General features: G+C 34.4%; 1 protein-coding gene across 4 annotated transcripts in view; it reads right to left on the reverse strand.

Annotated features, from left to right (window-relative positions):
* ANKIB1 (ankyrin repeat and IBR domain containing 1) overlaps positions 1-13,049 on the reverse strand; it is an 88,502-nt gene that overhangs the window by 15,776 nt on the left and 59,677 nt on the right. For all 4 annotated transcript variants that reach the window (XM_014248558.2, XM_014248559.2, XM_005518794.3 and 1 more), the window contains exons 6-10: positions 10,673-10,881; positions 8,362-8,450; positions 6,487-6,631; positions 5,024-5,190; positions 711-799 (exon numbers count right to left, since the gene is read on the reverse strand). In XM_014248558.2, the coding sequence (XP_014104033.1) occupies positions 711-799; positions 5,024-5,190; positions 6,487-6,631; positions 8,362-8,450; positions 10,673-10,881 (699 nt within the window). The remainder of the gene's footprint in view (positions 1-710; positions 800-5,023; positions 5,191-6,486; positions 6,632-8,361; positions 8,451-10,672; positions 10,882-13,049) is intronic.

Consider the following 13,049-nt stretch of genomic DNA (forward strand, 5'->3'; position numbering starts at 1 on the left):
ATACATGTATGAAAAAGGCAGGTAGTTATTTTGCCTCTTTGTAAAATTTTCTATGCTTTCCAAAATATTTATAACATATTATGGAAAGGCTCTGAACTGTGGTAACCAAGTTAGTATATATTCAAATTGCTGTCATCTTTTCTTTTTTTGTTAACATCAACTAAGAAAATATCTGTCCTGTATAAACCCAACCTTTATTATTTTTTATTTCAGTAAATATTACATATCATTAAGCCATTTCCTACAACTCCCTTGCAGTTCACCCTCAACTTTACCATTATTATCACCTATTGGCTTGAATTAGTTTTAAAGCAATAAAAATCTTCATGGAACAATAGTCAATCATGGGAGTAGACTGAGCTAAAAATCAAAATTGGGCAGGGCAAATGAAGTTATATGCAGGAATAAATTGACTAATTAATGAAACAAAGCTTTAAAAGGAAGGAGTTTTGCATACCCTGACTGAACAACACATGCATTTTGTGGGGAGGAATGTTCTACCAAGAACAGTTTACCATAGTGCTGCAGTTAAAGTGTAAGCAGCCCCTCATTCAGGAGTATCATTTTCTTCCCCTTTTACCCTATTTTTCAACCAATGTTGAAACCAGTTTTTACTTAATGCAACTAAAAAAAAAATCTGTCTAAAACCAAAAGATCAAAACGGCAGCAAAACACCCGTGCCCTCCCTGTCAGCCCTGTATGGCTCTTACGTTCTTCTGGTTTCATTTCAGATATTTTCTGTAGCCAATCCTTCCAGGTCTGGCAGTCACAGGGTTCGTGTGCTTCACCAAGACATTCCCTGAAAAAGAAGGTGTATACACAATTACTTACGACTCAGAGATTTAGAATTAAAGTCGAAACTGGTTCAAGCAAAAAAAAAAAAAAAAAGAAAAAAAAAGAAAAAAAGACATGCTCAGAATTTAATTGTCAGGAAAAAAAAAAAGCCAGCTAAATAACATTGTTTTAAAATACACTTAGACTACATGCTCAAAAGCATGGATGACCATTATTAATAAAGAATTTAAATGAGACAGGAAAGGAAAGAAGCTTCTTAAAGTTACAGTCTGAAATAAATCAGCTGGCTTGCAGTTTGTTCTTATACCTGGGTATTATTTTAGTGCCACAAAAGTGCTCAAATAGTTTCTGTGATAAAAGTAAACCAGACTAGAGAGTTTATGCAAAAGCAGGTAGTTTGCTATAGCAGAAATATATTTTTGTAGAATTACTTGCATCTGTTCAGTTGCAATAATCAACCTTTAACTACATTCAAGCTTTTAATCTAGAACAAGATTGAAGCCCTTCAACATCAGCACCAAGTATTTATGGATATTTACTCCTACCACCAGGGTGTTTTAAATGCGGGCTTGAACTTATTTACATGGTCACAGTGGAGTAATGAGTCTCTTGAGCTTCTCCTGAAGTTCCTACTAGGATTAAGGATGGCAATCACTACTACACAGTGGCAGCAGATATATGGCTTCCAGATGGTGCTTCAGTGTGGATGTGTCAATATGCACTCCGGATTTGTAATAGCTCCTTTTTTTCTACTAGGATGGCAGCAAATAGCCTCAGACATCTGCCATATCAAAGTAAATAATTTCAGATGGGCAGCAGCTGAATCAGAGCATACACAAGTTTGCTGCAGATCCAGTGGTGAATTGCTCTCTTGCAGTGCAGGTTCAGAAGCTACATCAATACTCTTCTGATTGCCTTTGTCCACATTTTAACCAGAAATTCAGAAACAAAGAAAAGGTTATGGGAACAGTTTTGAACTTTTTTCCCCTTAGCTAGTCTGCTAACAGAAAAGCTTAAATTCAGTACACATGCGTCTCTGGTTTAGACTTAAGATCTTAGCTGGGAAAGATTGTACTAGAATGAACAACTGGTCTGTAGTAAGGTGATTTCAACCTTGGTTGAAAGTTAACACCTTTCACATCTGTGGCACAGTAGGACACTTAAATCATTGACTTCAAGAGTACCAACTCACAGTATTTTTTGCCAAAAAGGACTGAAACTAGCAAAGATTTAACACTGACCAGCTCAGTTTTAAGTTGAAAGCTGACTGATTAGTCAGTCTTTTATGGGGAGTGGGAGGAGGGTCATGTGTCTTTGATACTTTCAAATTTGTAAATCTGTAGATTTTTAATGAAGTTCAGTCATATCTATTTCTAATCCTTTATATCTATATCTATCTATATATGACAGTTACAACGGTTGTTCAAAAACAACTTCTCATGGAAGAAGCTCTTTCTTCAGCCCACCCCAAAACAAGCATTTTTTATGCTGGGATGTCATTTTACTAGAGTAAGAGCATTGAGCCTACTGTTTGTGAAAGTTTTTATGAAAGTTGTATTTTGGATAGACTTCCTGACAGCAGTGAATGAAAGGAACTAAGACTGAGCAGCTGTGCCAATTAACAGCATGAGTCTCCCCAGACGCCTTGCTCAATACTCAGCAGGATGATTTATTTGAAGGCGCAGCACATACTTATTAAAATTGTAGCAAGTTTCAACACAACAAGTTAAAATTCAAGGAAGGCCTAAAAACATCACCAAAGAAGAATATAGTTCTGTTTTTTTTTCCCTCTCATGATAATATATTTTGAACCAAAACAGGAAAACACTGTTGCAACTTAAAACTGGCATCCCAAGTGCACCTGAGGAGTTGTCGCTCCTGCAGAATGAGACTCTGCCCCTTGCCCATATCTAGGATGAAGGGAGTGAGGACTGATGGTACAAAACTAAGTGTGCACTGCCTGCTAAGACTGTTTTCCACAAGTGTCTGCTTGTTACAATTCCTTGTGCTTCTGAAACTGGATGAAAGGGGTTCTAACATGTTGAATGGATCTGAGAATAAACTGATGTAGGATTTGTGCACAGTTTTAATGTATTTAAATTTAAATAATTAAATAATTTAAATAATTATCAATGCTTTTTCTGAAAGGGAATAGGATTTTGTATTTGCCACAACTGATTACATTTTGTTGAAGATGCTGTTATTGGTGTGTAATAAAAACTCAGTAAATTCTAGGGAACTCTCCATTGAAGAGGAACATTCCGACTCTGACATTAAAAAGAAAAAAAAAGAAATTGCTCAATGGACTCAGAGAATTTTCCTGCTTTTACAAGCAGGAAGGGTATAGATATAAAAAAAAAGTAAATTATTATCTAGGGGTTGGTTTTCTAATACATAAATTCTGAAGAATCTCTTACTGAATGCAGCATCAATTGCTATTACAGTGTCTAAGCTGTAGATTACTTGGATAAAACTTGCAGAATTGAAAGAAATATGGGATTGTGGGATGTGCTGATGGAAATTTAAAGAGACAAAGCAAGCTCCCTTTAAACACACAGTGATGATGAAACTCTTGAACTGAGAATGCACTTTTTCTTCAGAGGAATTTATTCATACATAGAGTTTTTGTACAGTATGACTAGTGGGGTGTCCTTAGCAAAGTTCTAATTTGAGGTACTGCAGGATGCTTTCATTGCTAACAGAACTTTCTTGCCATTGCTGAAACTCTCCATTCACTTTTGTGGGAATGAAAAAAGAGGCTTTGGAAAGGTCTTCTTGGACATTTTCTTGCTAACATGAGATATTTTTCCAAGACCTTAACTGTGCAGTATTTCAAAGCATTAATTAAAAACAAAATATACAGAAATATTATCAGGAAACATAAAACCCCCATTTCTCTTAAAAATTAGTCACTCAGAGAACATTTTCAGCCTCAGAGAACATTCTGGGGAACTACTACATTCATTTAATGTAAAGGAAGCACAAGCTACCATTGCCTGAAAGTTCATGTCAATATGACACTTAAGTGATCTCAGGCTCCTTCAGGTTAATGTAAAAATTGTTTGTCTGTCATCAGAAGCAAGGATGAGAGGATGGTACCTTCTAGTGGAATAGTACTAAGTTTTATTATATGTTCATTGGTAAAAAACATTTTCTGGTTTGTTTCCATGGGATTTGTTTCTTTTTGAGTTCTCCATCCATTGCAAATAACCTCTTCCGAAGTTCTGTTATCTGGCTTCTGTCGTTGTTTCATTAGGTCTTTTTTTTTTTTCTCCTCTTTCTCCTTTCATTCATATGGGGAAAGAACTAAAATCAGAAGCATCTTCATTAAGAATTATGATATTTGGAATCAAGCAGATGATTTAGGATGTCCTTGTATCATGGTTTCAATTGAAGAATTGCTGAGCCTGTCTAAATGTCTGTACTTTGGTTGACCCTTTTTCATTTCCCAAGAACATAAAGAAGTCCTGCTACAATAGTCATAAATTGTCAGTGTGATAATGTCAAGGAAAAATACGCCAATTCTTTTTTACTTTTGTTGATGCTGTTATGTCCTTTTCTAGGAAGTGCTGAAGATTGGCAGTCTGAGAGTTGTTTTACAAAATATCTGGCTTTTTACTCCTTCTTGAGCTTGTACTCATCTTAAAACTCAGTAGAAGATAACAGAAAGAAAAAGTGCTGAACCTGAAGTGAAACAAAGATTGGAGTGATCCTGCAAACAGAATAGCTATGTGTGAAGGAAATGGTTCTTCATGGCCCCATTTAAACTCCAGCTTCTTTGATGTGATTCTAGCAAAATTCAGAAAAATCTAAACATTGCTGTTTTTTTACACTACAATTGAGAATGTGCCATGTTCTGATTATACAACTATCCAGACACAAAAATTCCTATTCCAATATCCCATTTCTCCTCTGTCCCCTCAGAACAGAACATCACAACTGAACAGAACAACAACAGAACAACAACAACCATGCTGTTGTTTTGCACCTAACAGAGCCAATAATGACTGTTGGATTATAAATTTTTGCAGTGCCCCAAAACGCTACAATATTTGTGCACACAAGGTTATTTAGTGCATGGATAGAGGATAGTACGGTCATACAACATTCCATACTAATTTCTGTCACACTCTTGGTGCCACGTGGGACTCTTGAATTAGTCCCTGGAATAGCAGTGTCTGTGAAGTTATGTAGATTATGTAGATGCAGGTAAGTTTCCAGTACTAACCAGCAGAAAAGATGTCCTTTTCCACAATCTACTGCAGGGGCTTTTAGCATAGGGAAGCTAAGTGTATCTGATCCTGTTGAATTTGACCCTTGTCTTGTTAACCTTACTGCTCTTTCACAACCAGGTATAGGACACCATTTAATAGCAGGATTATTTTCAACAAAGGCCTGTGGGGAAAAAAAGAAAAAAAGCAAAATATTGTACCACGTAAGATCAGATTTCATTCTTGATTTAAAACAATCTGTATTCATAATCTTCCTTTGAAGGAACAAAGCCAAAAACTGTAACACCAGTCTTGTAGCTACAAGGACAGACTTTTAAATGTAGTTCTAGAAAGGAAATTATTGAATTTCCACTTTTTTTTTTAGTAACAACAGTACTTCAAACTTTCACTAAGAATGAAATTACTTACATTCCAAACAAAATGTTCAACCACTGAGTGTTAAATCCTTTATGATGTGGCTTACAGTAAACTTCTGCTATATACACACTGGTAATACCTTTATTAACAGAACTGATTCTTTCAGTTGAAAGAATGAAAACTTGCTGATTAATCAAAAATCCCACAATAAACCAGAAATCAGAACTAGACTAACTCAAGAATTTATTTCCCATATTTTTTGGCTAATGTATCAGGCCTTCTTTTGTAAAAAGTGTATATAATAAATGAGGAGAAAAAAGAAACTTCCACTACTTTGCTTCAAACCTATTCTGATCATCAGTCACTTGAAATAAAATATGCAAAAGATGAGTCAGATCTGGTAATTTAATTTGCATCTTACTGTGTATTAAAGAGACCTGTTGCAGAGAAAGTACTGTACTGTAAATGAAAAAATATTTCTGTACCTCTGCCCTGCCACTACTGATAAAGCAGCACATTTCTCAAGACTAGTTTATTACTACACTAGTATAAAAGAAGAAAGTTGAATTAAAAGATTACTTTTAAAAACAAATTGCAATGATGAAAACAGATACATTAAAAAACCCAGGAAAACCAAATCAAGTTTTTCCTTCTCTACCCACATACAGCAAGCATGTCAAGCATTGTACTAGGAAGTTTTTTAAAAGGAAACAGGTACTATTTCTGAATGCAGTAAAAATAATCTGAAAGCTTTTAAAATTCCAGATTGCAAACACAAAGAGCTCTGACTGATTAAAACCTTCATATCACCTGTTACAAAAATGAGTTTGACCAAATTATTTTATTAATACTGCATTAGGCAACATAATATGGAAATGGCATTGCTACTTAAGGAATATATGAAGTGTTTCTTTTTTTCTCCATGGTACAGCAAATATTGATATTATGCTATATAAGAGCCAATACATATTTGTACATATTTGTTTATGAATTTCTACTTGGAAAGTTACAGATACATTGGAACATTTCATACAGAAGCTTTAAGTCACTTTTTATAAAATGGAATAGAGCTCAAGAGTACAAGAACAGTTTGATAATTTACCTTAATGTCAAATTGAAGGTATCTCTTGTCCATCTCCTTGGAAACCACACTTTCTATGATGTCTACAGGCACAAGCTGGAAACAATCATATGCTGGGCAAAAAATGTTGTGAGCTTCACCTTCCTGAATTTTCAGATTCAGAAATCTGCCAGAATTTTTCCAGTCATTATTTGTGAATAAAAGTAAAAGTTAAAAGGCTGTTGAGTACTTTACACTATGTTCACATGTAATTACAATGATTACTTTTTAAACAGAGAATAAGAACTGTCCCTTTCTGCTCAAAAGAGCTACAAATTTGATGAACAACATAATTTAAAAAAATAACACTGTCGTGGTTCAAATATGAGCATCATCAGCAATATTTAGCCCTATGTTTGTGGTTTCCATCTTTGCCATTTATCAGACAGCTCTGCAATGTTTAATTAAACTGAGCATTACTTCTACTTTAAATCAGAAACAGAATATCTAAGTGTAATTAATCTAGGAAATAATTATTGAATATGCAATTAATTCCTACAACTCTGCTAATAAAACTAGGTCTGTTTTTGGACATGAATGTCTAAATGACAACCTTATTAGTCCCTGACCACCAGAACACAAGTCAGAACAAGCTCAAAAATCTGCTGAATGCTGGACTTTAACAGTTGTTTAGTTTCAAAGCTGTAACAGGCTTATTAATCTGACATCAATGATGATACCATTCTAACTTTAATCATTTAAAGGACAGGCAATAGTTATTCTAAGGTAGTCACCTGAGATCCTTTAATAGTTAAGGTAAAGATACCTCTTTACCTTCAATTCATCCCATCTTAGATCTGTATCTTAGAATTGGGTAACTCAGTCCTGGCTATGCTCCAAGTGACTTAGGAATGACTGTCTCAGAAAGATGAATTCCACCCTTGATGTGCCACCACAAACACTTGCCACTGAGCTGTGGCTCTGAGCCTGTGGCTCTGAGCTGGACCCTGCGTCCCGTACAAAGGACACACAGTTCAGCAGCCAAATTAGAAGCTCCACATCAAACCAGTGATCTCTTGGTAACTCCTACATCCTGCCCAGGGATTTGCTAGGCAAGAGAAGCACAACTAACAATTTTCTTGCCACTGAAAAGAACTGCCTTTGGAAAGCTCATATGGAAAAGAAAGTGCTCTTCCTTAGCACCAGGCCAACAGGTTCATAGAAATGGGGCTGATCTGCAGTAGGAGTAGCTGTGCTGAAATGGTGCTGTAACAAGACACTACAGGGGTAGAGATCAAGTAGTTCAATCTCCTGAATGGGGACACAGATGAATACAAAGCACTGCATAGAGATATAATTATTCCTGGGAATATGATTAATATTTATACTACCATCTGAGTTTTTCACTAGCATGACTACTCTGACCTATGCAGTAACAAGAGCATTAGATTAATAGAATTTCTAAGTAAAATCTACCCCTCAGTTATTAACCCTCAACATAAAGAAATAATTTTAATAGCTTTTCTGATTGGAAATGGATTCACAATGCCTACGTTTAGTGTTCTAAACTCAGAGATGGAATTAAGCATGTGCTTAATTTAGAAAATGTAAACCCCAATGCTGCAACACCACACACACACACTGAACAAATCAAAAGTAGGCTTATCAATTTACACACAAGATTAAAACATTTGATTAAGAATTTTGCTTAGTCAGTACCAAAACAAACATTACATAAGCCTAAACCAGTTGGTAACAGATGTTTGAGTGACAACTAAAATATCTGTTAGGTTCAAACCAGCAACTCTTTGAAACCCAAACAGTACTTTAACATTAGCTATTTATGGTCTCTGTTTTTCCTGCTCAACATAGCCAGTATGAAAGTTTCCCAAATGATAGAGAAGTACATATACTCACGCCTCCCAGCAAGCTCTGCAGAAGTCATGTCCACAAGGCATATCCACTGGGTCTTCAAACACAGAAATATTACACATGCAAATGTCACACTGTAAATGACAAAAATGCTTCTGATTAATCAATACCCTAAAGCTTTTTGTATTGTTAGCAGAATGAGTTATGTTGGAAAATCTAGCAAAAATTTAAAGAAGTGCTCAGTAGGGGAAATAAATCTAACTATTCAGACAAAAAAAAGTTATTTAAACTATAGGAATGTGAAGGATTTAGTATCTCTGTTTCCATAACTCCCTATCCAGAGAACATATTTTGGGCTGCTTTTTGCCACGTCCTTGAGCTCAGGAAGTGCTTCACCCTGGAGAGTGCTGGAATCTCAGAGTTAGAGTTCTAGGTGCAAATGGGAGCTGTGTTTTTCATCAGCTTCACAGACAGCCAGAAATGAGTTTGGAGATGATAGAAGCCACAGGAAATGTTTAGTATCTCACACAGTCAGGTCTAAATCAAGGTTTAATCAAGGAGCAGTTTGAGTGTGCAGCAGCAGCAAATACTTTAAGTAATAACTTAAAGTATTACTTTAAGTAAATTTATTACTTTAAGAAATAACCTACATATATATTATTTTTTTAAAAAGACTTTGAGATTTTTGATCAAAATGAAGAGTAAGTTACACTACAAATACTCCAACAGAAGAAATAATTGCTGATTTTTTCAGAAGTAGCTAGTAAATTAAAAATAACACTGAATAAATAACACTGAGACCCTTACTCTGAAATAGTTAAAGAGTAAGGATGAAAACACTCATTGCTTATGGTTATATGTGGAAATAAATATTAATGTTTTTAATGAAATACAAAAGGATTTTTCTTTTCATTGAAAGAAAGACACCATGAAAATGTATTTCAACTTTCAATGCATAAGGTATTATATACACATAGAACATTTTCATAAAGTTAGCCTGTGGTATGCTACTTTAAAAGCACTGACATTACAGCCAAAACAAAATCAAACAAAAAAAAAATTGCCTTTAGAGTGTAAAACTCAGTGAATATATGTATTGTTCCTTCAGTCATTTAGCCTTATTGTCTTGCCAAAATTAAATATTTTAAAAGTTAACAATGCCTTACAATTAATTTTGTTTTAAATGTATCTTTAAAGTAAGGAATTAAATGAAGTCCTGAGCTCAAAACATCAAAAAAACCCCATTCACTATAACTGGTTATAAAACAGGACGCAAAGGAGCTTTACACCTTGTGGCTTTATTTAAACCCTTCCTTTTAGTTTTCATTTTGCTGGCAAAATGGGATTTGATGGTTCAGAAAAGATTCTTAAACAACCAGGAACACTAAATGTGTATCTCTGGACTTGGACTGAGACACACTAGATCTATAATGGCAATCATTGTCCAAACCTGCATTCCTGGCTTATGGACCATCAATGAAAAACAGAAGATAAAATGTAAAACTGAAGACATATAATCTGTTCAACATTTTAATTGGGAATTATTCACAGACAATATTTAACTGCCAACAAATGAAGAAATAAATGTACAATAACAATATACATTCTATATAGCTTCTTTTACAGTATTTTACAATTAAAGTAAAATATTTCTCTGCAGGAATGCAAGATCTTAATTTTAATATGAGATTTAGGGATGATCCATTTGAAAGACTGAATGTGATATTCTAAAAAAAATGCTTAGATCATGGAGCAATAGTTTTATAATGCTGCAGCTGTGGACTATTAAAAAGAGAACTCTGTCTTCCAAAAGAGCCACACAGATTTTAATGAAAGGCGCTTTCATATTTCAAATTTGCAATAGCTTTGTAAACTGCTTGAAGCAGCCCACACATAGTAAAAGTAATTATAAGCTTACAGTACACTAGTGGGCTGACATTTCAAAATGCAGACAAAGACAATTTTGTTTTCTAAAGAAAAAATTTTCAAAAGGCAGGGTTCACAGAACTGCATACATTCAGGGAAATGGATACAATGGAAGTGAACATCTTGATAGGGATGAGATGAGAAGTTCAAAAGAGCCAAATGCACTGATGTGACTCTAGCTGTCTAAAATGAGAGTTTGTGAGTGACAACCAAGGTAAAAACACAATGGTTTGTATTTGCCAGATACTCAACTGCTTTATCATATAGAACGTTTAAGGTGTCAACTTCTCTGATCACCACTTTTGGAAAGAGAAACACTTTATACTTTCACAAAGGTATTTTTATATAAGCTCCCCTGTCTACACAGGTGCACTGTGTTTAGAAGTCAGCTGTTTTGCCCTGCTGGTTTGAGATATGTCTATAAATTTACCACAGCTGTGTCCATGTCTCCTGGTGAGGGGCTGATTTCATCAGGGGAAGTGACAGAGGAGCGAGTAGTGCGTGGAGTTCGCGGGGAAGGGAGCGTGTCCCATGCGTTGTATCCGCTCGGAGGGGGAGTTGGCATCTGAACCCCTGAACGCTGGCAGCAATTCTCTGGGTTACACATCCAGGCTTCAAGTAACTTCTCCCTGTCCCAGTCTTCCAGAAATATAGAGATACAGGAAATTATGTACCTGACAAAGTTTAAAACATATTTTGCACCCTCAAAATAATATATAAACATTAAACAAAACCAAAATAAAATTAACTATAACAAAGTGTGATAGAATGGAACTTCAGACATTGTATTTCAGAGAACATATTCCAAAGTAATATGTAATGCATTACATTTTTGTAAATAACTGCATCTCCTTTCACTGTAATATGTCTTAACATTATTTTTGTTATTTATTTACAGCAAATGTAGTAGCTAGAAGACTCAATTTAAAACCAGAACTGTACTGACTTTCACAGACAGATGAAAACATACCAGCCCTCACACCACTGAATTTTCATTTTTTTTTTTTATGAAAAGAAGTAATTGTTTAATATGGATTCAACTTTATCTGTTGTGTGTTTGTTTTTTTTTTAATGAAGCAGGAAATACAGGAAGAAGACTAACATCTAACTGGATTACAAGAAGGTTTGTGACTTAATGAGTTTCCAGTCTTTATATATATGCACATAAATTATGTGTTTCCGGGGGGGGAAAAAAATCCACATGAGTGAAAAGAAAATTTTATATATTCTCACTACATTTTATTATATAATTAAGTGTTAGTGAATGTTTTACTTTTATTCATAATTAGCACTGCCCATTTATATACAAAGAACAACTAGTGAAACAAAGTATCTTAACACTAAATCAGATCTTTCTTCACAATTGTTTGAAATGTATTCTGTTTCTGATTCCTATGATTAACACTAAAGGTATCTTCAGAACAGCAGTTTTTTCTACCAAAAATACTTAGAAGTTCTCATTTAAATATTAATCTATCAAATTCCTATGCAGATTTGAATCTAAATTCATCAATACTACATGCAGATCAGACAAACTTGAATTTCATAAATTATAAGAAATTTCCCAATTTTTCCTACCACTTTAAATAAATATGTTAAAGTTTGGGGATTTTTTTAAGTGCTGGGGACTCCCAAAGAAACACCAATGTTATGAACTAAAAGATGTTTTATTTTTATAAGGAAAAGATAGTTTTCCCATACTGTATTAGTGCTGGGAAAATAAGATATGTGTTCTAAGCACTGAACTTAGCAAAGGTAGTGCCCCTGTTAAAAAAAAATTCTTTGAGCTGCAGATGATTTATTGATAAGGTCCTTACTTATCTAAGCTAAAACATCACAGGTTGAATGTTTAAAGATATGGGTCCTGAACACATTTACACTTCAAAATTTATAAATTTTATCAGCATTTTTCATACTACCCTGAATTTATAACCTTTCAGAGAGAGGCTGACTGATGTTAAGATACAGATAAAATTTGCTAGAAATTTTCTTGAGCTTCTTTGTTGCACCGTATCTTTAAAATTAGCAAGGGTTAAGGCACTAAATGGATCCACTGTGTTCTCTTTACTAACTTACGAATTTTAGTAAATACAAGGTAGTTATATTTGTTGAACTGCATATTTTTTATCCTGAAATCCATTGCTGTATAATGAACTAGAAGAGAAATAATTTTGAAAAAACACTTGCAGAAAAACTGTAAAGTTATCTGCTTTTGTGACTGCCACAAAAACATTTTTTTCATCTTGGCTTTAATTCTACATGCTTCTGTCTCTCGATTAAAAGGAAAAAAAGGAAAATACACTTTTAACTTATGTGTCGATAAATTGATATATTTGTACAATTAAAGAAAACAAAGGCTGGTGGATTAAATATTATATGCCTGTAAACTATTAAACTTGGTATATAAGCATGATCTCTCCAAGAATTTAAAACATGCTTTTCATACCTTGTGTGAATTAAACCAAGATTTCATATTATTTTTTTGTGAATTTCAAGATTTAATACCAAAAATTACGATTTGTCATTTGATGTCAATTCTCTAAACTTCTGCAAATACCTGAGTTATTTCCTAAGCTGAATCAATACAGCTACAGGCAAAACAGTTGACTTTCTCATGACTTGCTAATTGTCTGTGCTTCTTTCTGTGCACTGGCCAATTGCATTAAGTTACCAGAACATCACTAAGGCAACATCAGTAGAATGACCTTTCCAACACAGACTGATTTCTTCTCAATTTTCAATTCCTGTTTGCTAGATGCTGGCAGACATTTCTCCACAATTTACATCAACCTCACTGATTTTCAACT

Source organism: Pseudopodoces humilis, chromosome 1, assembly GCF_049639895.1.
Source record: "Pseudopodoces humilis isolate 2021_Gansu_Grassland_sample_001 chromosome 1, ASM4963989v1, whole genome shotgun sequence".
Classification (NCBI taxonomy): domain Eukaryota; kingdom Metazoa; phylum Chordata; class Aves; order Passeriformes; family Paridae; genus Pseudopodoces; species Pseudopodoces humilis.